The sequence below is a fragment of the Salvia miltiorrhiza genome, chromosome 3 (genome assembly GCF_028751815.1).
Source record: "Salvia miltiorrhiza cultivar Shanhuang (shh) chromosome 3, IMPLAD_Smil_shh, whole genome shotgun sequence".
NCBI classification, from domain to species: Eukaryota; Viridiplantae; Streptophyta; class Magnoliopsida; order Lamiales; family Lamiaceae; genus Salvia; species Salvia miltiorrhiza.
The window spans coordinates 64,211,651-64,237,509 of NC_080389.1; the positions used below are offsets into that span (position 1 = coordinate 64,211,651).

General features: G+C 36.1%; 4 protein-coding genes, 1 long non-coding RNA gene and 1 pseudogene across 8 annotated transcripts; 1 reads left to right on the forward strand and 5 right to left on the reverse strand.

The window, feature by feature from the left end:
* Positions 1-3,252: 3,252 nt before the first annotated feature.
* Positions 3,253-6,648, reverse strand: LOC131015515 (endoglucanase 16). Its single transcript, XM_057943920.1, has 8 exons — positions 6,347-6,648; positions 5,806-6,018; positions 5,509-5,709; positions 5,341-5,418; positions 5,097-5,246; positions 4,704-4,812; positions 4,455-4,618; positions 3,253-3,933 (listed from the first exon to the last, which is right to left on the reverse strand). The coding sequence occupies exons 1-8, from the start codon at positions 6,539-6,541 to the stop codon at positions 3,601-3,603; spliced, it is 1,443 nt and encodes a 480-aa protein (XP_057799903.1). The 5' UTR covers positions 6,542-6,648; the 3' UTR covers positions 3,253-3,600.
* A 790-nt stretch (positions 6,649-7,438) lies between these two features.
* On the reverse strand, positions 7,439-11,352 carry LOC131015516 (fatty-acid-binding protein 2). 3 transcript variants are annotated; one of them, XM_057943922.1, is made up of 11 exons: positions 11,174-11,352; positions 9,734-10,260; positions 9,452-9,659; positions 9,278-9,353; positions 9,080-9,182; positions 8,554-8,622; positions 8,400-8,436; positions 8,249-8,323; positions 8,117-8,168; positions 7,981-8,025; positions 7,439-7,851 (listed from the first exon to the last, which is right to left on the reverse strand). In XM_057943922.1, the coding sequence occupies exons 2-11, from the start codon at positions 10,231-10,233 to the stop codon at positions 7,754-7,756; spliced, it is 1,263 nt and encodes a 420-aa protein (XP_057799905.1). In that variant the 5' UTR covers positions 10,234-10,260; positions 11,174-11,352; the 3' UTR covers positions 7,439-7,753. The 3 variants fall into 3 exon arrangements, with proteins under 3 accessions (XP_057799905.1, XP_057799904.1, XP_057799906.1); XM_057943921.1 differs by lacking the exon at positions 11,174-11,352 and adding an exon at positions 10,755-11,144; XM_057943923.1 differs by lacking the exon at positions 11,174-11,352 and adding an exon at positions 10,908-11,127.
* Positions 11,353-12,633: 1,281 nt separating this feature from the next.
* On the forward strand, positions 12,634-14,263 carry LOC131015518 (uncharacterized). Its single transcript, XR_009098567.1, has 3 exons — positions 12,634-12,747; positions 13,021-13,447; positions 13,723-14,263. It is a non-coding gene; the product is annotated as an uncharacterized LOC131015518 (long non-coding RNA).
* Positions 14,264-15,547: 1,284 nt separating this feature from the next.
* Positions 15,548-19,677, reverse strand: LOC131015517 (guanine nucleotide-binding protein alpha-1 subunit). Its single transcript, XM_057943924.1, has 13 exons — positions 19,215-19,677; positions 19,037-19,109; positions 18,924-18,961; positions 18,737-18,826; positions 18,509-18,586; positions 18,267-18,374; positions 18,056-18,157; positions 17,350-17,405; positions 16,910-17,044; positions 16,608-16,701; positions 16,459-16,518; positions 16,294-16,373; positions 15,548-16,067 (listed from the first exon to the last, which is right to left on the reverse strand). Exons 1-13 carry the CDS (start codon positions 19,305-19,307, stop codon positions 15,890-15,892), a joined length of 1,185 nt encoding a protein of 394 aa, XP_057799907.1. The 5' UTR covers positions 19,308-19,677; the 3' UTR covers positions 15,548-15,889.
* A 957-nt stretch (positions 19,678-20,634) lies between these two features.
* LOC131015521 (uncharacterized) lies at positions 20,635-22,832 on the reverse strand (annotated as a pseudogene).
* Positions 22,833-22,939: 107 nt separating this feature from the next.
* On the reverse strand, positions 22,940-25,139 carry LOC131015519 (uncharacterized). 2 transcript variants are annotated; one of them, XM_057943926.1, is made up of 5 exons: positions 24,639-25,139; positions 24,261-24,531; positions 23,990-24,085; positions 23,484-23,551; positions 22,940-23,158 (listed from the first exon to the last, which is right to left on the reverse strand). In XM_057943926.1, the coding sequence occupies exons 1-5, from the start codon at positions 24,986-24,988 to the stop codon at positions 23,041-23,043; spliced, it is 903 nt and encodes a 300-aa protein (XP_057799909.1). In that variant the 5' UTR covers positions 24,989-25,139; the 3' UTR covers positions 22,940-23,040. The 2 variants fall into 2 exon arrangements, with proteins under 2 accessions (XP_057799909.1, XP_057799908.1); XM_057943925.1 differs by lacking the exon at positions 22,940-23,158 and having other exon boundaries at positions 23,179-23,551; positions 24,639-25,133.
* Between the last annotated feature and the right edge of the window lie 720 nt (positions 25,140-25,859).

The following is a 25,859-nucleotide window of genomic DNA, read 5'->3' on the forward strand; positions in this document are numbered from 1 at the left end:
TTCCAACTTTCGCCGCACACCCAAGTTTATCTTCACTTTAGTTCAGTTTAGGGTTTCAATATATTCCATTTTTTAACTATTGTTTCTTTTATTATACTTTTATGCCTCATTCTAAATTCCTCCTATGTCGATTGGATATGTTGAGCATATGTGACGAATCTTGTATTTTTATTATTATTATTATTATTGTTGTGAATGAATCAAATCAAATTCGTGTTGTTATCAGGTCGTAATCGGATCGTGTCAACCCGATTCAAATCATGTTGTTATCAGGTCGTTATCAGATCGTGTCGTTATCGTGTCGTGTCAACCCGGTTTCAAATCGTGTTGATATCGGGTTCGGGTTTAGGTGTATTAGGTTGAGTTGATATCAGGTCGACCCGATAACGACCCGACCCGCACGATTTGCTAGCCCTAGCGTGAATATAACCTATCATATCTAAAATAAAAATAAGAACATATGTGTGATGTTTTATGAAAGGGTAAGAATGCAATAATACTTGGACATTCAATATGACATTTGCATGATAACTACAAATAAATAAAATTCAAATGGCCATTTTTCTTTTGAGTAAATATCAATTTCTTGCCCAAAGTGACAAATGAATAATCACTAATTGATTATGTTTCCAAATATAAGAAGGAATTATTTTTTTTTATACCGAAAAGCCACGATGCCAATATAAAATTTACATAAAGGCGCGTAACTTATGTTTCAAATAAAATTTCCCTATCAAATTTCGATTGCTGACACGATTTTTTTTATATCGAAAATGAGTCCTTCCCGAATTTGAAAATAAAGTCAATTTATTTAGTAATAATTTATCACTAACTAAAATGCAAGACATTTCTAAAAAAATTGAACTAAATATAATACTCTTTTTGTTCCACTTCAACTGTCTTGTTTTCCTTTATATAAAAAGTTACTCTCAAAAAGTGAAAATCTTTGGAGCCCACGTCACCTATTCAACTCTACACTACACCATTTAATAATCTAAACAACATTTTTTAAAATAATTGTACCAAAAAAAAAATAGAATATTTGAAGTGGAAGGAATGGAGCACTTATTATAATTTCTTTTTAACTATTCATGACCCTCTATTCATAAAAAGCTCTATATAATTTAAGTATTTACATTTGATCCCTTGGTTGTGGTTTGTGGAAGTCCTAGTTTGAAATTCCAAGGTGTTGGCCAACATATTAGCTGTTCATTGTAGGGAGACAAATTATGTAACAAAACAAATGGACCAATCACAAAAATGATGATGAAGATGGGACAATAAATATCTGCAGCCCTTAATTTCAACTTAATGCTTATCTCCAATCTCATCAATTCAACTACAATGACTAGTCATTTGGTAGCAAAATTAGGTGTCTTGTTATTCAATTATCACTTTTAATAAATATTTATATAATGTGCAAAATTGAGGTACAATTATCCAATGCACCACAAAAATATTGCTATTTTATTTATTTATTTTTGTGATGAATGAAAGGATAAATGTATAACATAGGTCATAATGGCTATTTGTTTCAATAATCTAACTTGGGCCCCACACTAAGATAAAGATCACTATAATATATTTGTCTTCTTTATACCCTTCACACCATCTCCAAAGCAATATTATCCCTTTTCATTTAGAACAAGGTGAAATCAACTTAGTTGACCTAAGACTAACAATGCACATGATATTATTTTCATTTTTTTTTAATTTGTTTTTGAGGATACAATTGTTTTACTTGTCCAACCATTATCTAGATAAGATCTCTATCTACTTCCTTATATAATTGAAACATTGTTCCCAACAACTACGTGTAAGTTTTATCAAACTAACTATTTTACTATTAAATTATGTGTATCAATGAATTATATCATTATACATTTAATTATAATTTCAATTTATTCGTATCACACCATATTGAAACAAAAAAAGGAGTCCCAAATCAACTTCGTTATATTTATAATTTTTTTAAGAGAGAATTTTTATTTTATTTTATTTAAACACCATAGTCTGTGAAATTTGGGTGCACATATATAGAATATTATTTTATTTATCTCAATTAAATTCCTAAGTCTCCATTTAATTATTTATGGGCCCACCTACGAAATTACGATATGGGCCAAGATCCAATCCGTAGGCCCACATATCTCGAGCTTTGAAAATGGACATTAAATAAAATTCTAAAATGTCAGGATATGATACGACCACGTTTCATTTGTACAGTTGGGAATTGTCCAAAGATAATCTAAACTAATTCAGTCACATGGGTGATGAGTCACCATCTGTACGGACTCTCCAAATACCACATATAAAAATATATATATATATATATATATATATATATATATTTATCTTTTCAATTAATACATATTTAGGGTTAAATATCGATTAATGCATAATTTTGACTAATAAAAAAATTATAACCATGCAATAATGTTAACATTTCCAAAATTTTCTAATCCACTGAAAATATGACGTGGCATGTGCCTCATCGAAATGCGTAGTCTTAGTGTTGCTCTAAAACTTCACTATTTTCGATTTGATTAGTATTTTGTTTCATATGTTAATTTTTTTTATGATAAAAAATAATTGGAAGATAGTGATAATACTGCAATGTTTTGAAATCATGTTAAAATTGTAAATGAGTAAAATTTTGGGCAAAAATTATTATTATTATTATTATCATTATTATTATACTCCCTCCGTCCCCGAAATGGCTTCCTCTTTGGGGACGGCACGGGTTTTAATAAAAAGTTGTAAAGTGTATTGATAGTAGAGAAAAAGTGATATAATTATTATTGGAAGTTGTGAAAAGTGTTATAATTAGTATTGGGAGTGGTGAAAAGTGAAAAGTAAGAATAAATAAAGTATTGTTAGTGGTGGGGTAGGTTTCCAAAAATGGAAAGAAAGAAAGAGGAAGTTATTTGGGGGACGTCCCAAAATGGAAAAAGAGGAAGTTATTTTAGGGACGGAGGGAGTATATATTTTTTCCGAGTTGAGGGAAGGGCTTTTACTTCAAAGCTTATACTCCAAAATAATATATTTTGGTGGTGTGCTTTGAAAAAATGGTACTAATACTATTATAGACGTGTAAAATAAATAAATTGTGATTAATTATGTGTACTACACTACATACAAGGTCGGCCATTTGAATAATATATTGAATCATCGGTTCTTGTATTGCCAACACAATATATCATGTATGTACTAAATGAAAATTAAATAGCTAGTGTTACTCTTTTTCTCATATGATGAAAGTGATGGAATAATAAATGGGACATTAATAGCATAAGTAGGCATGCTTGCAGCTAGTAATACACAATTAATGTAGTAACAAATATAGCATATACTACAAATTTAAATGGCTTCTATCTAATATACTAGCCCAATCCGGTAACAGGTCACGAGTCTCAATCTCATCGATACTTTTTAGATCGAGATATTATGCGGGCATCTTCAAATTAACAATACCTAAAAGTTTAAATTCCTAGAAAATTTTATGTCTAGCATCTACGCCATGCTAGAGCCTCGAACCTGCCTAATCCTGTTCTTTATACATGTAACATGTGTCGATAATTCTAAAACGCGAATAATTGTTCAAGCTTGAGAATGAGATTTAGCAAGCTTTGCTAGTACACCAACGGCCAATGAGTTGATGTAGGTGCATGGCTCGGTCATGGCGGAGCTCGTGCGCTTATCCTCAAATTCGTCGTTCTTGTCCGGGCCGCCCAGAATAGCGCCGGTCAACTCGTTAGGGTTCGGTGTATCCACATTATACCAATGTACGAAGCTCATTGCGCAGTTGACCGGCTCATTCTTGGGCAGCTTGGGCACGGATGCACCCCTATGATGAGCTTGTTTTGGTGGATTTTTCCCGAATCCGACCATGTACGATCTTCCTTTGGGATTCTTGCCGAGTAGATAGTCCATCTGTAATATTATTATTATAAAAGTATGTATTCTCGTAAAATTTTAATATATATACATGATATATTTACTTAATTTATTTTTTTTAATATACTTTAGCAATTTAGTATATATATAAATATTATAGGCTAAATTAATATAAATAACCAAATTATCGAGTTACCTAATCTAACCTACGTCTACTTTTCACAGCAGGACATTGACTTTTATTGACTGGGCAAAGACCGACGAACAATGGGGATGCCACGTCAGCATTCTTTGCACGACCAACATAAATTAACGATTTTGTCAGTGAAAAATTGACGAATGTTAAATCAAGATAAAAACCACAACTTGGTGATGGACTGTTGACTTCTATTGACTGTGCAAAGACCGCTGACGTGGATAATTAGGTGATAGACGAACATTGTAGATGTCACCACATCAGCCGTTTTTGCACGGGCAACATAAATTAACGGTTTTATCAATGAAAAACAACGTAATTTTTACTTTTACGTGCGTCGCACGTACCATTCAGCTCTCACCTGCTGCTTGGCGAATGCCGAGAGGCGGGCGGGGCTGAATTGGGCGTTGCCGCAGGAGACCTGCTTCTTGTGCTTGGCGAGATGGTCGCTGTAGACGCTCATGAGGAAGGCGGCGCTGGTGACGTATTGCGTGTTGGCGCCGTCTCTCAGGTGGATCATCCCTCCTACACACAAACACTAGAAACTTCTAGAACCATCTCGAATTCTGACACCGAAACATATGTTAGCGTCGAAGATTGAGATCAAGACCTGGAGTCATGTAAACCTGGTGATGGGGGCTGTCTGGGAGATTCGAGCACACAAATCCATCTGCCTCCTCTTTGAATTTCTTCAGCTCCTTCTTCCCCTCCATGTAGAACTACCAATTTTTCAATTTTATTTTTATGAGGAAGAAAATAGATTATTTGAATGGTTATTCGATTTAAAATACACGAACTTTGGCCGAAAACAATGTCATTTCGATTGAAGCAGTGCCACGTCATGATTTATACCACTTAAATGAAAGAAAAATCTCAATCGTGATGAGATTACAATAATTGTCAAGTTGGTGTATTTTTGTACTGATTTTAAAGTTGAGGTGCAAAACGAGATATCGACCAAAGTTGGTGTATTTTGACGCAGATAGATGGTGATGTTAATTACTTGTGAGAGAATGATTTGTGCTCCTGCGTATTTGAGATCCCAGCTGAATTCTGCAACGGTTGCGCTTGTTGCCTCTTCTTGTATATAATCGAGGTATACCGATCTTCTCGTGGCGTAGTAGAGCCACGTCGCCGCCCACAGCAGCTCGTCCTGCCGGAATATATATTGAAGAGAGAGAGAGAGAGAGAGAGAGAGAGAGAGAGACATGGGGAGGAGGGATGTGGGGTGGTGGTTAGTTACTTACATTGTAGCCTGAGTTGGAGCAATAGAAAGGGCACTCTCCATCATAGGTTCCTTTATAATCCTTGGCAAACTTGAAAAGCTACAAACGAGATGAGATGCAGAGTGGTTAATATCTGAGGTCAAAGGTTTCGAGTTCGAGTCCGTTATTACGTGGTCTTTAAGAATTTACTTGTTTGGCTCTGTTGGAAAGGCGGCGGGCGTAGGGCCGGTCGTGGCCTCGGAAGACCACGGAGGCAGCAGCCAGCGCGGCAGAGGTCTCGGCCACGATCTCCGTGCCCGGCGTGTTGCGGTCGACCTTCAAGAGGGTCCGCGGCGTCTGCATGTTCTCCGGCCTGATCCAGCACTCGTGGTCCTTCACAGGATCTCCTACCTCAAATCACAAAAGACGGTTTTCGTCTGTTGAGAAACGGCGTCGTATTGTTGAGTTGAAGGCTAGCTAGTTAATTTTGTGAGGGTGCTTGATTACCTGCACGTAGAGACGGTTGCGCTTGAAGCTCGCCTTGAGGAGGTAGTCAGTGCCCCACCGGACGGCTAGCCGGAGATTGTCCATCTCTCCGGCCGCCTGGAGCTCTTGGCGGTAGTGGATGCCTGCCCATGACAATGTTGTCACGGTGAAGGCCAGTGGGAGGCCGTACTTGACATTATCACCTGCGTCGTAGTACCCTCCCACCAGGTCTACCTATAACAACAATGACAACGACAACAACAAGATCAGTGTAATAGTAGTAATAATAATCGTCATCGTGTTCAAATTTTAACTACATAAGGACACATTTGAAGAAGAAAAAAAAGAGTAATTGTGTAAATATACGAACTTTCGCCTAATTCTGATTTTGTATGTGAATTACAAACTATGCCTTCAAATACACAAAATTTCACTTGTTATGCTTTTTCACACAATGTCTACTATCTCCGAATTAGCGCTGAGGTCTACACGGCTTATTTAGAGGCAGAATTAGATGAAAGTTCGTATATTTAGACGCAATCACTCCAAATAAAAACTCTACATTTTCGAGCTTGCCGTCATCAAGGGCGGAATCTTCCCTCCACGAGAGCCTATTGCTCTTGGGGAGCTTGCCGGATCTCTGCGCCTCCAAGAAGATGAGTGACTTCGTAAGGGCGCTGCGATAGTCGAAATCTGCCCCTACGGCCGACAGACAGAGGGAGAGCACGAGCCATGTTATTACACGGACTAACTTCATTTCAAAATCAAAATGTGTCGGATCATCAACCTATGCCAAAATAAAATAAAAATAAAAAATAATCTAGTGTGTGTGTGTGTGTTGAAAAAAAGTTCTTGGGTTGTGATGAAGCAAGATAAATTAAGTTGGGAGAGGGGATGAGAATGAAAGGGGAAAATTTTGTGTGATACGGCGGGAAGTCAGCTCAAAAGTTAGTTGAAAAAGCGGTTGGGCGTTGAAAATCAGTGGACTTCAATAAATTGTGTTCAAAACTATTTTTATTGTGTGTTTGTTATTTCTCTATCTCTTTTTCTATTCTTTGTTTATAGAAACTTTTTTGTAGTGTTGGCTGAAAATGAGTTCCATTGCTACTATGAAATATTGAAATTCGAATCTATTTTTTGCAATAATATGAGATATGTTGCATGTCTTATCGCATTTATGTTACACATTTAATTTTTAAAGGTTATAGTGTAAATGTGTAATATAATGCATCGTATTTATCTATTTCTTTTATACAAGGGTATATTCTTACAAATTTATATATTTGATTTAAAGGTAATAGTGTAATATGATGCATCGTATTTATCTATTTTAATTTGATTATATATAAGGGTATATTCTTACAAATTTGATTATATCTTCGGTAACTCTGCTTATTTTAATTTTAAGGTTAGTTTAGTAATTTAATATTATATGGGCTTCATATATTTAATTAAAAAAATAAGAATCCTTTTGTATTTGAAACTTGCAATTCCAATGTATCTTTTTCAATTTTAGCAATTACAACACAAATCATTTTCCTGTGCTTAGAAGTGATATTAACATGCAAACATTTCATTCACCAAAATAATTATTAATGATATAATTGCAAAATCAACAAAAGAGCTCTTTTTTTTCTTCTATGTTTACAACAAGTAACCATAAACATTCTTTTTTTTTTTTTCAATCAAGAAATAGTCACAAATTAAATCTACAAATAGTTAGCAGGAACTGCAAATCCCCTGCTTTCGCTACAAAGAATCATCAAACCAAGCGAAATTTTCGATCTTTTTTTCCCCGAAAAACCCGGTATAATATAAAGGGTTTAGGGTTTAAGGTTTAGGGTTCGTTCTATATGCTACAGTATGGCTAGTTCGTATACCTCTACCACGCTACGACTAATGAGTCCGATAGCAGCAGCATATATATACCACCGTGTCAAACCAACGAGCTCGTTGTTTCTGCACTATCTCAGCACATCCTGATGATACTTGCTACGTTTTTCCCGATTTCTTCTTTCGTTTGCTCACAAACAGGAATTTCACCAATATACATGTCAAAGAATGCCCCTAGATTCATATAGAGAAGCTTCGTGTTAAGGATTATTCGATGTTTCCTTTAAACAACGGGTTGAATGTTATCGTTCATGAGAGTTCTATAACGAGCAGAATGATATACGAAAAAACGAGCACACTTACTGCAAAGATCCTTGCTCTGGACTGCTCCGATGTTATTCCCTTCAACTGCAAAAGTAAATATCTCGTCAATCCCTATAGCATTTACATCTCATACGGTGAAAAAACGAGCAATCAGAAAAAGGTCAGCCCTCGTCACCTTCAGTAACAAGGAGCCCTTCAGCTGTTCTCCGAAAATTGATTGTCGTGCCCTGCAAATTTTTTCCTTTGCTTCAGCATTTGTTGCTTCGAAACGAGAAGGTAAGGAAATAATGGATGCAAAGGTACATACCACGCGTAAAGTAATATCCTGTGTGAATATGGAACCGAATTCTTGTAGGCAGCTAAAATCAGCTTCTGGATTTGTCTAATAGAGACGAAAAGATTCTTTTTAGTATAAGAAAACTATCATCGTGAACGAGCACCACTCGTATAGACCTTACCTTTGTTAATCGGGCTCGGAGAGACTTCTCAAAAACACTACAAGAGAATTTTGAATGAATCAGCAAACATCAACAGTTATATTCGATTGTATTTTTGTTTCCTGGTTTTGTGTGCCTCGTTACATTTCACGTATCACAACAGCAGTAAACTTACTCCTTCACGGTATTGATTTTGATCCCGTTGCAGCTAACCACAAGCCTAACCGTCATGTTGATATCCGCCCTGCACCACATCCATCAAATAAGAAATGAAAGTTCTACGAAGCTCAATTCTGATCACAAATAATACGTGATATGCTATCACATAGCAGTCTTGATTTAGTAGAATCGAGGCGTATTGGAAGCAACCTGTCTAAATTCATAAAACAAAACAACCTTTTTATGTGAGACGGGGTGGGGGTGGGGGTGGGTTGTAAGAAGTGTCATGAGGTGAAATGATGATAAACTTCACAGCGTTCAATCGGATGGCATCCATTAGCTTGTTAGGATGTTCGGTGAATTTCTTTGACACTCGTCTCTCATTATTTCAACTATTGTTCTATAACTAGGTGAACTTAACTACGAGAAAAATGACATGGTAATGTACAAATTTTTCCACTTGATTGTCTAAACAAAGTAAGTATCAAACAATAAAAACATCAGAAACGGAGCTCGTGCACTGCATCATCATTCCAACAAACCTTAGAAGATCCCGATAAAAATCTTGGCACTTGTTCAACTCGTGCTCCGCAATGCAAGCATACTTTGGCCCCAACTTCTCACAAACATCAAATGGATGAACGTCTGTTGAAGAAGCAAACGAGATAAATCTACGAGGAACATTTCTCAAGTAAATCTTGATACGTTTCAAGAGGGTGAAGATTTGGCCAAGGACTTACAAAAACCGAAAGCATAGACTTTGAGAGATTTGATTCTTATAACGGTCATAATTCTCGATCCAGTTCCTACAAGGATCTGATAGTTTGAAAGTAACCCGATAAAAAGTTAATGAACAATTTCACACTTTATCAGAATTCTCGAGTTTAAATAAAAAGCTATATATAGAGTTCTACCTCTGGAGTAAAACCGGAATTACTTTCTCCCGATATGCTATTGTCCAACATGGTTGGAAACTCCACGCCAGTTCTGGGCTCGGTCGTCTTAGCCCAAGCCAGACTCTGCAAATGAAGATCATTGCAGGGTCCACATCCTCGACTTTCAATCTCACAAAGCTTTTGATCCGTGATTCGCTGTGCTTCCATAGCAAGGACGTTTGTCGAGCTACAAGAAAACAGAACCCTTCAAGATTTATCGAACATTGCAAATGCATTCAAAATTCACGATCTCGAGCTTACACATTAGTCAATGGTGGCACCAAGGCAGCCCCCAACGACAGCATGGGGAAAGTTTGAAGCCATTGAGCCTCTCTCGAGAGTTGCTTCAGAGCAAAGCTCGATATCTTGTTAAACACTACCGGGATTGCAGACATCCTGCTACACTTCAACTTGCAGAAGAACCCCGTGAGGTCACGTCTCACGGAAGAGATGTGCCTCACTTGCGTTGAAGCGCTGGAGAGACGGCCAAGATGATCACCACCCGGTGACTTCCTTCTGACGTTGGCATTGGAGCCACGGGCGCACCATATCACTAGGGCACCAGCAAATTTCGACATACAGCTGAAAGCTTCTTGGAGCGCCATGCTTCCGGGCACCAAAAGATGCCTCGAGTTGTCAACCAACGAGGCAATGTGAGAGATCCAATGAGCCCCCAAACTATGAGGAAGAATGGGATCAATGGGGAAAACCCCACCTGCATTCCCATCCGGTTCGACGAAAAACAACCAATTAGTCCCCATATCCAACTACCAATGCTTCAGCAGAACCTGCACAAGTTATATCAACATTTAGCAAATCATAGTGATTTCGAAATTCAATGACAAGTTGCAGTCTCAATCACAAGAAAAGGCCAATGTATGAAGACAAAGACAAGCCACAGCAATGAAGGTCAATGAACATAGAGCATAACTGCTTTTTTCCTTAAAAAAATTAGGGAAAATTTAAAGAGGGCAAAGAGTAATCTTCAAACATTTCCAAGATTACAACGACATTAATAAGATAATTGTGAAATGCAAGATCAAATACAAGGCAATCAAACTTAAACCAGAAAAATCCAATAAATACCTAATCATGCAACACAAAATCAAACATAATATATGTGTGTGAATTGAATAATATTGAGCTAATTTGATCACGTACAATCATCAATCCAAGAGACATAGCAAGATAGATAAAATAAATTCAGCAATTCATCATCACCAAAATACCAAAACTGCATTGAACATATCGATTGAAAAGACAAAAGGAGAGGAATATAAACCTGAAAAAGGGCAGAAAAGAAAGTTGAAAAGGGAAGATCAAATTCAAGAACACTTTTTTATATCATTTTCGATAAAAATGATGAAAATGAGCTCGAAAACTCGATCAGGGCTTTTGCGTTTACGTAAAGAATATGCCTTGTTTGATCTCTCACCAAGAAACAGAGAAGCGAAGGAAGTCGAGATGCAATGTTTTTTTCCTTTTCAATTCAAATACCCTTTTTCCATAAAATGGGTCTGACCCAGATTGCTCTTTAATAAAAAGATTTAATTTTTTTTGTTGCGTCAAAAAAAAGATTTAATTTTTTTGACTATATTATTACTTTGATGTGGGACGGTGTCGCACGCAGACAAACAGAGAATGAAATAAAGAAAAAAACAAGTAAAATAGAAAGGCAAAAAGGGTGAAGAAATCTCTGACCTCTGTTGTAAGGTTGTGATCTCTCCAAATAAATCTGAGCACTTCGTTTTTTTTCTTTTTCTAATAAATTATTACTATTTGGTTTTGGTCGGTCTCATTCAGAGTTGTTCGTGTAGTTTTCTGGGCTCTCTCTCTCTCTCTCATGTTTTCGGCCCATTTTCTCGTTCACATTCATTCTTGTTTCTCACTTTGCCACCTCACATCACTTTCTTCTTCAGCTGGATTCCAACTCTTTCCTCAAACTTGGGCAAAAATCTTGGAGATCCCATTTGTTATATAATCATATTTTTCAATCCAACAATAAAGACAATAGTATTTCTTGTTTATAGAGTAGGAATTCATTGTTGTTTTCTTAATCCATCGATAGAGGCATTAGTTTTTTTTTTTTCACAAGAGATAGAGGCATTAGTTGGGTTGTTGATAAAGTTTATGATTAATAATGTTTTTATGTTTCGAACTTCTTTCGTTGTTTCTTAGAAACTTCTGAACTTTGAGCATTTTTTTATAAAGTGTTCCGTTACAGAAAATTTGGTGACGAAAAGATGACATATATCACTGAATTAAAATATTTTGGAGATCGTCATTGTTAGACAATCATATTAGGAACCTCCGTCATAAAAAAAATCATATTTAGGACAATGAATCAAAACTAGATTAGGCCATTGGCTCGAGCTCGACTCGACCCAAAACTAAGACAGTTGAATTGGATCGGACCGAGCTTAATTTGGCCATCGGGTCGAGCTCGACGCAATCCAAAATTAAGACCATTAAATTGGATCGGGACCGAGCTTAATTCGGCCATTGAATCGAGCTCGATTGGATCCAAAACTAAGACCGTTGAATTGGACCGGATCGGGCTGATTTTGCCAGCACTAGCGTTAGCGGCGGGCCCAACAAGAGTTTTAGCAGCTCAGCTCGCATGTGATATACATGAATTAATTATAAGGTGTGCGTGCAAGTTACAAGTTTAGGTCAAAATCATCTAACTTCCAACTTGCCTGCCGTCCATTAAGAAAATTCCTAAGGATGTTGATTTGTCGGCTATTTACGAGTAATAATAGTGGTTGATTTCTCCTAGTTATAAAATGAAAAAATGGGTTTCAAAAAAAAAATGAAAAAATGAAAAAAAAAACAATTAGTACTATTTCTCTTGTTTTAGAAAATAAAAATAACAACTAAAGAAAATCGGCGAATAACAGCTGCGGATGTCTCTTTATCACAGTCTCTTAAAGTTACATGTGTGCTTTTCTTGTTTTAGGAAACACAAATACTTGTGTACCACTGGGTTCTACCCGCGCCAAATTTTAATTCAGTTAGCAAATTCGGATCTAAACCCGAACCCATTTACATTATATAAAAAAAAGACTGTAGAAAATCCGATGGCACCGTGCCACCGATGGTACACAAGACGGCCTCTTTAGAAAAATAACCAAATCAAGAGTGTAGATAAGGTTTGGCACCTAATTTAGACATCATCACATGTTGCAAATAATTGAGACCTGAAATTGGAATCGCAATTTGATGTCTAAAATCATGCTAATAGTCTCTTTAAGATGCAGTAAATTGCAGCATGTGTAATACTCCCTTCGTCCACCAATTCAAGGCCTACTTGCCTTTTCGGTCCGTCCACAAAAACAAGGTCTACCTATTTTTGGCAAGTTTTTATTCATTATTTAATCAAAAAAGTCAAAGATTCTTTAAAAAATGTGGGACCCTTTCTCCACTCAACTAATAAAAATACATTTTTTCTTAAAAAGTGAGACCTTTTCTCTACTCAACTAATAAAAATACATTTTTTTTCTTAAAACCCGTGTTTTTTCATATAGGCCTTTAATTGGTGGACGGAGGGAGTAATATTGAAGGAATATATATAGCATAGCTGCATAAGGTGCAAAATCAATGTGATTTACAGCCAAATAACCTTTAATTACACACACGCACTGATGGATCAGGGGTGACTGAAGCCCCTCCCAATTCTTCAGTTTTTTACACATTGTTTGATTTTAATAATTATAGTAAATTGCAGCTCGTGAATGGGCAACTACTCTTCTCAGCCTTTGACAGAAGCATGGCCTTTTCTTTTTCCTTTTTGGAGAGGAGATACATATATACGGAAAAAAATGGGGGTACAGTCAGTGATAAGCATGGGGCAAAGGTCGATCCATTTTAGGTTTGGTGTATGGGTTGAAGATGCTTTTAAAACCACTCTTACTCCTCTGGTTTTCAATCATCACTCACTCCCTCTCTCTCTCTACGTCGCTGCCCTTCCCCTTGGTAAGATCTCTCTGCAATTTTCATTTTTTCTTTTTTTTTTGAAAATGTATACTGTTTTTTTGAATTTCTCTTCGGAGCGGAACAGCTTTCTGTTTTTCTATTTCTGATCTGAAAAAAAATTAGGTTTCTTTTTTTTGGGGGGGTGAATTCATCCTACCTTCTTGTTCTTGTAGTAGTAATTTTTTTATATTTTTTTTTTCGAATTTTTGAAATTAGAAATTGCGAAATTATTTCATCAATTATATACTAATTGTTATACAAAAATTTGATGGTAGTTGAGATGTCGGACGTCCATCCTTATTTCGAAGAGCATGGTAAGAAACGGTGCATAAAGTGTAAGAAAGAATACGAAACGAGCACGGCCACGGATAATTTGAGAAGGCATTTAACTAAGCATCATCCGGGATGGGAATCGGAGGTATGGAAATCCGATACCTCAACCTCAACCTCAGAAATAACAGCTGCATTCGCGCGACTTGAGCAAACTATTGAGAAAACACAACAAATGATTGATAAATATAAATAAACAGTGTCTGTACTGAGATAGTACTATGTTTTTAGCTTATGTTATGTCGGATCTGTTGAAGTTGGCATGTATTAGTTATGTGATATTGTGATTGATGTTTTTAGCTTATGTTATGTTGGATCTGTTGAAGTTGGCATTTATTAGTTATGTGATATTGTGATTGATTGTTAGGTAGTTGGGTGTTTTTAGAATCTTGAATTCTCTCTTAATTCAATGTCGTCTATTTTGATTTGAGATCATATGGATTGGAAAGGAAAGATTTGGATTAATTTACATTTATATTTCGATTACATATTCGTAATTACAAATACGTACCAACAAAACTATAAATATATATGTGATTGTTTAGTATGAGTTTAGATTCGAATTTTCACAAACAAATTAAAATGTAGTACTGTGAAGTATGCTGCTTGTATTATCTGAGGTGGTAACATAACAGATGATGAGAAGCAGCAGCTGCTTAATTTCTCGAGTCCAAAAATTCTATTTTCTTATACTCCGTATTTCTTTTTCAGAGTTGTTAATTAGAAACATGTAGGAATTGTTATGCCAAATTCGTCTTGTTTTTCTTGTAGGTTTCTTAGTTTCTCCAATTTATGGGTTAAGAAACAAGGTGTTGCTATTGACTTTGCCAAGTCTGTGTTGGCATTTTCCTCTCCAAAACTTGAGTAATTGTTATTGAGGCAAATGAAAAATGTGGCTTCTTTAACAATAATCTTTGTTTAGGAAAAAAGATTTGTGCTTCTGAAATTATCAAAATAAATCCGATCCAAAAGAAAAATTTACTTGTAAAACATCATTTAAAAGCCCAACGTTAAAATCCTTGATAATTCTTTAAAATTTGAATCAAGTATATCGCCTTAAAACTTGTGTAAGATAAATCTTACAAATATACATTGACTTTAAAATTAATATGCCAAGTATGAAAATTTCGATTTTGCTAAAGCTTTAATAGTGTTAAAATTTTCATGATAAAATCTCTTGCTAACAAGAAGTACTTCAAAAACATTCTTGCGGCCATAATAAAATTCAAAATTTGAAAATTCCAGTAAAATTCTAATATACGAGAGGAGTCCACCACTTCCTTCTCATTGATGAAAATGAAGCCAAAGACATTCCCGCTTACAACTAAGGTTTCGTTTAATACTTTGACGGAAAATGAGAAAAAATTTTATGGAGTGTGATTGATGGTTACCATAGACATCAAGAAAGTGTTCTTCTTGGAAAAGCAAAGTATTTGTCGGGTATTTACGAATAATAATAGTTGATTTCTCTTCGTTATAAAATGATAAAAAAAATATTAGTATTTCTCTTGTTTTAGAAAATAAAAATAAAAACTAAAAAAAATTCGGCGACATAACAGCTGCGATGTCTCTTTATCACCGAACTTTCATCTCTTACATGTGTGTTTTTCTTGTTTTAGGAAAACAGCCAAATCAAGAGTGCAGATAAGGTTTGGTACCTAATTTAGACATCATCACATTTGCAAATAATTGAGAGCTGAAATTGGAATCCCAATTTGATGTCTAAAATCATACCAACAGTCTCTTTCAAATGCAGTAAATTGCAGCATGTGTAATAATATTGAAGAAATATATATAGCATAAGGTGCAAAATCAATGTGATTTACAGCCAGATCACCTCATTTACAGATGATGAATAACAAAAAACATATAGCTGAAATGGTGCTTTGTCAATCGTTGTAGTGAAAAAAATCAAATAAAATAAAGTAAAAATTGGAAGGTCTTTCAGCGAGGAAATGGAATAACTGCGAGTTTTTTTGGGGGTGCTAAATTACAGGTAATATGACCACATTCGAAAAATCCGAATTATGTGACCTGGGGATAAAAGAAGCAGCAGCGTGAAGTCAGAAATCCGAAGCTCCATGAGGCGTTGATTCTTCGGTTTTTGGTGCATCACAAGAGCCCTGCTTCGAATAGATTTCGCCTTCTCAAAGTCTCGTCTACCAGCTTGAAAGTCTTCTTCACGAGCTTCTGATCTAAGGCCGTTGTTCTGTAGATCTTGAAGACCCGGTCCACACGATCAGGTGCAGTGCTTTGGAAATACAGCTCCTCGAATTTCTTCTTCACAAACCTGAGTAGAAAGAACGTTATTAGGGAAAATGAGGGTGGAAATGAAAAACGAAGAAAGAGGTAAATGACACTGGTAGATGCAAATTATAATGTCTGATTAACTTGGTTGCATCTTGATCTTTTACTAGGAGAAAATGGATTAGCGTTCGATGATAAGCCAATTAATGTAAAATGAGAAATCAGAGAGGGGGGAATAGCATAGAATAAGTAGACGTGATATTGCTTACTCGTATGCATGCTCAATTTCTTGTTTCCCTGTTGAAACTGGCTGGTAATCCTTGAACCACCCACAAACATTCAACGGGACCTGCGTAAAGGAACATTATGATCCAAATCTCATGGAATTATGGAAATCGTCCTATGCATAAGACCCTCAAGTCTTGCATACTTACTTTGAGGACCTTTTTTTCAAATAAATCAAATTTGTTGAGAAACAGCAGGAACGAAGTTTTCTGCATGGAAGTAGCGAATATTAGTAAGTGATCATCTGACGAATCACGGATATAACAAAAACAGGCAGTCTCGTAACATTAGATACTACCTCAAAGCATGGTTGCTTCAGAATCCACTCAAAGAGTTCTTTTGTCTCCATCATTCGGTTTTTGTTATCATCCTCAAAGAGAGTTTGATCGTACCTGTATAACTACAGAGTTAACATATCTCGTGCAATGTCTATCATCTAAGGATTAAAAATCAATGACATAGCATAAGAAGTCGGATTTATAGGCAATGGAAAAGATGTATCCTTATGAAATGATGTGACACCATCAAGGCAGAAAATAAGCAAGTGGTGATAGAGAATTTAATTTTTTTTCTGGGTAAAAGAGAGTAATATAGTCATACTCGCTTATAGCAGCACAGAATATCACAGCTGAAACGCCCTCAAATAAATGAATCCATTTTCTTCGTTCATTTTTCTGGCCTCCCACATCAAAGAGACGATATACTTCCCCACTTTTCTTGTTTTCTCCAACTGGGCTGCAAACATCCCAATAGTTAGAGACTGATTTACCTAACACTCATTTAAATTACACCTTTAACATGTCATTCAAGGATGCTGATATAGTGATACACCTTAAGAACATGATACAACTGAAAGTACATTTCAACCAGGAAAAGGATGACGGTGTTAGGTGATCTAGTAGCCAGTGTTTGGACAAATGACTCAGTTCAATTATGAAATGCATACAAATCATGAGGTTGGTGATAAATAAACCAGGAAGGAGCAGACACAAGTACAATATTTGGTCTTTGTAGACGGAGAAAAGGAAAGCAGTGATCACCTGAACTGGATTTCTACAACACCGGTTGTCCGAACCCTGGCATAAAGAACATCTTCCTACATCACGACATAAATAAAAAAACATATTTTTCAACACGTACAGACAGAACAACAAATTATTAAGAATAGAATACATAACATTTACTAGGAAAAGAATAGCACAATAGGCAAAAAGAATGGTGAGATGATTTCTAGTAGATCAGATAACCTAATCACATAGTTAAATCTGGATGGCTGTTCTTTATTTTCTTCTTCTTCTTCTTCCATGTGAATCATATCATGCTCACAAGTATAAATGTATATGATATATAATTAAACATATCAGACCACTAAATGAAACCATCATGCATCGGTCTCTGATAGTAATGGATTTGGTTTGAGATTAATTTATGCCAACCGTGCAATGGCCAAACTTAGTACATTAAGGGTACGTGTATTAGGAACATAATCACACTTACAGTTAAACCAATAGATCAATTAGCCATATTAGTTTAGTGACAGTCTTGAATCCTTGCAACAGATTTATAAGCCTGTAATAAGTTCTACCAAATTTGTCCATCATCCCTTGATCTATCACTACTGAACTATGACAGTTTCTACAGTCAGTAGAGGATTATATATAGCTGTTACACTAAAGTATGTATTCTGAAATTATATAAGGGAGAGAAGGGAAGAATAAGTATGCCAGTGCTAATGTTCTCGCATACCTTAGTAGGAACATAGTCTATATCAGACAGTCTTTGCAAATTTTCCATAAAAAAATGAGCACAATCTGGAAGTTGAAGTTCATTACCACGGACATATGTTTCCTGTCGGCAAGGGTCAAACACTTGAATAAGTAAATCTAAAAGGAACGAATCCCAGTATGCAAACTCAGTTGAGAACTACTTCAAACCATTTATACAAAGCACAACCAACCTGTATGGCATTATCTCTCCAAAGAGTTCCAATTTCATGTGCGATCTCCTTAGTTAGACGTGGATAATTCAACCTACCACCAATTTCTGAAAATTTTTCTCCAATTTCCTGAAAGAAATTCACAACAGACTTCTTCAGAATTGTTCAATCTACATATGCACACTGGTTTCTGAATTACATGCTCCAAGACAATGAGAATCAAGTATAAATCGGCACTATATCATGAAATAAACAAGGTGGACCTTATTTTCATCAGATACAATGAACTTTGAGGAATCTTCTAAACTTTGAGCCAATTCCTTCGACCCATCATATAATATCTGCAAGAAACAATGCAAAACTAAGCAAGGTTTTCCCTCATACAACTTCAACACATACAACAATGTTATTCAAAAATTCACACATCCTATCAATCAACTGCAATGTGAACCAAAGGGTAACAACCAACACACCCGTTCATATATTCATACTTTTATTGTGTGATAAACATTGGCATGGATGACTGGAGTATAGCCTTTCAGCTCAGCCTCATCAAACCCGCTCTGAAACAGAAGTTTTATCTGCAATGCATTCAAAGAATCATCTTTCCGAACGATCTGCATATAATACAGACATTGTGCATTAAATCTGACCTTGCTATAGAAAGGATCATCATACCTGCTTGAAAATGGTGGACTTTCCAGAATCTCCAGCACCTTTAACAAGAAATCAGTAAATATCAAATAAGTGCAGAAAGAAGACCAACGAATTGAACAACCAAAAATAGATACCAAGTAACAGAAGTTTCTGAATGTGCTTCTCAGCCTTTGTTTCCTGCTCAATTCGCCTTTCAATTTCCGCAGTCTGAAAATCATCAACAATCCGCAAATAAACAAAATGCCAAATCGCAATATAATTCAACAAATTGAAAAAAAAAGTTTTCGCAGCTCCGCGAAGGATTAACTTAACCTGCTCATTCTCCGCAGGATCAGCTGGACTCTGCCGATGTCTACTGCATAGTGATCCCATACTGTCTATTAAAGTGCACAATACAAACACCATATGACCTCAATCCCTCAGCCAGCTCAATCACCAATTCCACCGTCCAACATTCTCCGCAGCTCCATAGAACGACGGCGGCGGCAGCGGCAATTAAGTATCAGCTCAGCTGCAGCGCGAGATGCGGCGGCGAGTGGATCTAATGTTGGATTGAGGCGAGCAGGATCAGCTCCTAGTTCAAAATGTTGAAGTCAGCAAACGGCGATGTGGATCTGGCGGAGGATAGAGCAGAAACCAGCGCTTCCAGCAGCGGCACGGCGGAAGTAGAGGTGGCCGCGGCGGCGGTGAGCGGCGGCGATCGGCCGTGGAAGGAGGAAGTGGAGGTGAGGAGGGTTTGGTGGTAGGTTTAATCCATCTGATAGATCCGGCAGTTTTAAGCTTTTTGACCAGTCAAACGATCAGTCAACTTTTTGACTGATTAGGATATCGATCCGACCCGAACCCGAATCACGGCGTGGATCCGGGTACGGATTTGGTCGGGCTTGGGCCTCAAAATATTGTACTACCAAATTTGATTTGATTTTTTATTTTATATACCAATTGTAAAATTGATAATATTGTTTGAGTCGAAACGACGTCGTTTTAATTATGAAAAATTATCTCAACTATAATCAAATTACAATAATTGTTAAGTTCGTGTATTTTTTTTTTTTATATCGAACCAAAAATCGGCTAAAATTAGTGTATTTTCCATTTTTACTCATATTTTTGTTTTGATTTTTGAATGAGGCAATTTTCCTTAGATAAATATAATATGTAGGAAGTGTCATTTGGTGAAATTTAAATTTAAAATTCTAAATTGTGTCGCATTCAAAACGAACACAATTGACGCATCACCAAAACTTTCTTTCCTTAGCATTTTGTTGCAACAAATCGAAAATATATGGTACAAATGATACATGAAAACAAAACAAATGTGAAAGCAACCTAAAACGACATTCAACCGGAATTCAACATTACACCATCACATAACATTTATTTTCACAATGTTTCCATAAAGAAACATATATTATAACAGCTCGGTCGATACGCGATATGAAATAAAGTGTGTTTGGTATAATATATTAAGATTATATAAAATTGATAATAATTATTAATCAAAATTTATATTACGTATACCATCTTTGTAAGTGGTGTACAAACTCCCTCAAATCAGTATAATATTTTCGATCTTAAAGGTCGTGTGTTTCGTATTATTTCTTATCAAATAAAATATTAAGGTGTCATAGATATATTATACACCATAATCACATGTATCAAACGAGCTCATGATAGTGAAGCCTAATATCATGTTTGGAAGAGATGCCGAAGGAAAATAATAGAAAGGAAATAACAAAAACAAAAGATAGAAAAATAATAAAAACAAAATGATAGTGGTAATTCGATTTTTCTAAATCTATGATAACCCATGTAAGAATTTCTTGACAATGTTGTTAAATTGGGCTGCATTTTCGAGTTGAGGAACATGTGATCCTTTTTTTATCACTTCTAATCTCGCATTTTCTCCCAGCAATCTGCAATAATTAATTAATTAATTAATTAATTACCAACACGATTTTGATTTTTCTATAAAATTAATATCAAGAAAATAAATGTGATACATACTTCTTGAGTTCTTTTGCTTTCTCTAGTAGAAAAATCTGGTCATTTTCTCCCCACACAATCAACACTTCCTGAATTTTCGAATACAAAAATCACACGTCTCATTCAAGAATTTGGTGAAGAAAAAAACAAATAACAAAATAAGGGAATATTTTAATCATCCAATTGGATTCTTAGAGAAGTGGTCAAAATGAGAGTTTTGTTATTAGAGTGATTATTTAATTTTTTTGAATTGAAACGTAATTATCATGATAGAATTCGAGCCGACTAATTCTAGAAATAATAAATAAACATAACTAAAAGGAGAAAAAGAAGAAAAATAAATTACCTGTGAAAGGGGAGATAAGGTTACAGTCTCATTTTTTCCAATGCTCAACTCTTTTAAAAGCTCTAGCTTCTCTTTCCTATTTTCAGTATACAATTTCTGGAAATATACAGATATTTATTAGTTAATGTTGTTAATATTTATTAGTACCAAAACTTCATCCAATTTAATTTGGTCTCATATTTCACACCATCATCACATATCAATAATAAAACTATACACTATACACACTTAAAAGTATAATATAAAAGTTCGTGCTAAAAAAACGACTCACGTCAATAAAATCGTTGAAGATGAAATCGGGCAGGTAAGGAGGACGTCTAGACATGACCAACCCGAGCGAAGATCGTAGCTGATCGGCGGTGACGGGCATCAATAGATCCTCGATCTTATCCATACCGGCTTCCTTCAGCAGCCTCTCGTTGTCGCTTCGCCTTGTGTTCACAGCGGAGCTCGCAATCACGACCTTTTCCACCCTCTCCGGCCACATCTCCGCCATTCGATATGCCACGAATCCGCCGTAGCTCGTCCCCACGACCGAGTACCTACACCCACCACAACCACTAATTTCTACTACTCTTTTATATATATATATAAATAAACAAATAATTTTAAAGGACGTGACAACTCTACACTAGATTGCACATGTACGCTAATACGTGCATAACTATCGAGTGTAACATCTTTTATTTTATTTTATTTTAATTTTACCTAGTAACTCCGAGGTTTTCCATCAATTTAGCAAGACAAGTTGCTTGGAAAGCCTCGGAGCGAGCGGGGGACCTCGTGAAAGATTCGCCGAAGAACACGAGGTCGGGATGTAGACGTCGTATTCTCGGGCGAAGAAGGCAGCTTGCCGCCGCCACTGCCAGATGCTCGCAGGGCCGAAGCCGTGGACGAGGACGAGCTTGGGCTTGGCAGTGGCGACGGGCGGGCCCCAGAAGTGGATGGTGGTGTCGCCGCCGGCGATTTCCGCCGTCTGAGAGGAGAGCCCCGCCGCCGTGACGGAGCGGCGGAGGAAAGCGCTGAGGAGAGAGGCGAAGCTGAAAAGGGAAGTCCTCGCTAATGCCATCTCCAACAATTACTGTAAAATACTGTAAAATCAAAAATTGCAGTAAGAATTTTGCTGTAATTTTACTGTAAACCCAATCCGAATTTGCGTTTTTTTATCTGGTCTTGAAGTGTTCAACACGAAAACAGTTTTTTTTAATTTTTTGAGGGATTTTTTAATATTATTTTAATAAATTTATGTTGTACTTTATAGTTACTTTTTTCGAGTTTATTGATATTATCCAAATGCAGAGGAATTTTAGTTAATTAAAGAAAATGAGTAATGTGACAACTTGTGTAATTAATGAATATGATTTATTGACTATCCTTTAGTTTAATAATATAAAGAATTACTTTTAGAGTTTTATTATTTGTTCCCCCTTTCTCTTTTCTTTTTTTTTCTCTCTTTTTTCCTTCTAATTTCTTTTCTTTTATTCTTCATAAGCAAATATCAAATTATATGAATATAATCAGATGGGAGCATGAAAGCACCTAATTCAGACGAAATATCATTTTATGTGATTCAATAGAAAATAATGAATCTTACTATATCTCTTTTTTCTAACTATTTCTTTTTTCTTTTACTTTGCTCCTTCATGAGCAAGTCATAAATTTTTCTTTTTGTTTTTTCTCTTCCAAACACATAATTAAGATGTAATAAGATAAACGGGAATATTTTAATTACACATAATTTTGTCCATATTATTATTATTATTTCCTATTGGAATATGTATGTGAACAAGTAATTTCATCTAGAATCTATGACAAATCATGTAAGAAATTCTTGACAATTTTGTTGAATTGGTCTGCATGTTCGAGTTGAGGAACATGTGATCCTTTTTCAATCACTTCTAATTTGGCCTTCTCTCCAAGCAACCTGCGATAGTTACAAACATATGAGTTTAATTTTTTTAGATATAATATATAGATAACTGTATATTCGATGCATACGTGATTATACATGAATGTATTTATAGTGGACAAAATTCGTATAGCCCAATCAACTAGACATTTTGGCCCGATTGGTCGAGGCCCGAACGCATGGTTTGTCGAGTTAAGCTCTGAGAAAAGCGATGGCTTGAAGAGGGAGACGGGTTAAGATCGCGGGATATCTGAATATCGAGACGACTAGAACTATATTTATATGGTTTTCGTGTGGAAATAAAAATAAATGTGATAGTGAATATTGAATGAATACATACTTCTTGAGTTCCTCCGCTTTCTCCAGCAGAAATATTTGGTCATTTTCTCCCCACACAATCAACACTTCCTGAATTTTGGATAAAACAAAAAATACACATCTCATTCAAGAAATTGGTGAACAAAATAAAAAAATAATATTTGAATAGATGTAAATCTAACTAAATTCAATTAGAGATAATTTGTGACGTACGTTTTTGGATTCAATTAGATTCAACATTCGACATGATTAATTAACTATTTTTAATGACTTGTTCAATCTATATTTTTATTTGTGGAAGTGGTCCAAATAAGATTCTTATTATTGTAGTGGTTATTAATTTATACATAGCATCATCATTTAAAATAGTACTAAAATATCAAACAGAAACGTAATTCCCTTTAAAGAATATGGATATTAAATAGAAATGTAACTATCATTATAGAATTTATGACTCGAACTGAACAATGTATGACTCCAGTATTAAAATAAACAAAATTGAATGAGAAAAATAAATAAATAAATTACCTGTGAAAGAGGAGATAAGGTTACAGTATCATTTTTTCCAATGTTCAACTCTTTCAAAAGCTCCAGCTTCTCTCTTCTGTTTTCTGAATACAATTTCTGGAAATATACAGATATTATAATAACTGCTAAATCAATAACTGATTATAAATTACTGTTGTTAACACTATTAGTTACAAATTAATTTTGTTATCAAGATTCCATTTTTCACATTTTTTTAAATTTTCTCTCATATTTCACATCGATATGAAACTCGTGCTAAAATCCGACTTACGTCGATAAAATCGTTGAGGACGAAATCGGGCACGTAAGGCGGAGGCCGGGAGACGACGAATCGGAGCGACAACCGCAGCTGAGCGGCGGTGACGGGCAGCAACAGATCCTCGATCTTGTCCACGTCAGCTTGCTTCATCAGCCGCGCGTTGTCGCTCCGCCGCAAGTTCACGGCGGAGCTCGCGATCACCACCTTCTCCACCCTCTCCGGCCACATCTCCGCCATCCGGTACGCCACGAATCCGCCGTAGCTCGTCCCCACGACCGAGTACCTACAGCCCCTCGTATTTACAATACTACTTAATCAACGCACGATCAAGTGTAGCATCTACGAGATTAAATATTCAAATTTTTTATTTATTTTTTTTTTTTTTTTTACCTCGTGACTCCGAGGTTTTCCATCAGTCTGGCCAAGCAGGTGGCTTGGAAAACCTCGGAACGGGCGGGGGATCTGGTGAAGGATTCGCCGAAGAATACGAGGTCGGGGATGTAGACGTCGTATTCTCCGGCGAAGAAGGCTACCTGGCGCCGCCACTGCCAGATGCTCGCGGGGCCGAAGCCGTGGACGAGGATGAGCTTGGGCTTGGCGGTGGCGGCGGGCGGGCCCCAGAAGTGGATGGTGGTGTCGCCGTCGATGTCCGCCGTCTGGGAGGAGAGCCCAGCCGCCGCGATGGAGCGGCGGAGGAGGCCGCCGGCGAGAGAGACCAAGCTGAAACAGGAGGTTACCATTATTAATGGTGGAAAAAAATTGAAGAAAAGCTGTGGAAATTTTCGATTAGTTTTAGAATTCGATCGCTAGAAAAGGAAAGGTGAGCAAGTTCAGCAAACTAATAAAATGGCTAAAGAGTAGACATTAATATTCTAACAACTTTTCCGTCCAATCATAATTGAGTGCATAATCAATTAATCTATCTATACATAATATGTATATACTCCCTCCGTCCACCAATTCAAGGCCTCCTCCGTCCACCAATTCAAGGCCTAGGGCAAGTGTAATTTTTAGGAGTACATAATACCCCTAAAAATTAATATTTTAAAGTATTCCCTTTCTACCCTTATTCAATATTATGGTAAATAAAATTTTCCATCCAAATCAAATCCTAATTAAATATTTCCATGATCAAATCCTAATTCCTAAATTACCAACAACTAAATCTTCATCACTTCGTTCTACATCATACGTCATGAGAAAATTAATTAGTTCTACTATGAACTCTGTTTAATATCTTGATTTTCAGCAATATTTAAATACATATTGATATTTAAATAGAGAATAGATTGGTATCAATTGTATTCAATTTTTGTGAAATATTTTTGTCCGCGATTTTACTCGTCCAATATTAATTGTACAATTCCAATTGTCATATATATTTTTTAAGATTATTTAAATTTGTAAATAGTACTCCCTCCGTCCCAATAATGAAGACACACTTCATTTGGGCACGGAGGTTAAGGTGGGGTAATTTAGAGAATAAAGTGTTGTGGCCCACATCATTAGTGTATTTGATTGAGAGTTAATTAAGGGTTTTATTTACTTTACTCTCAACTCTCTGTCATCTTCTCCAACCACCACTGCCGCCGCCGACCATCACCACCACCA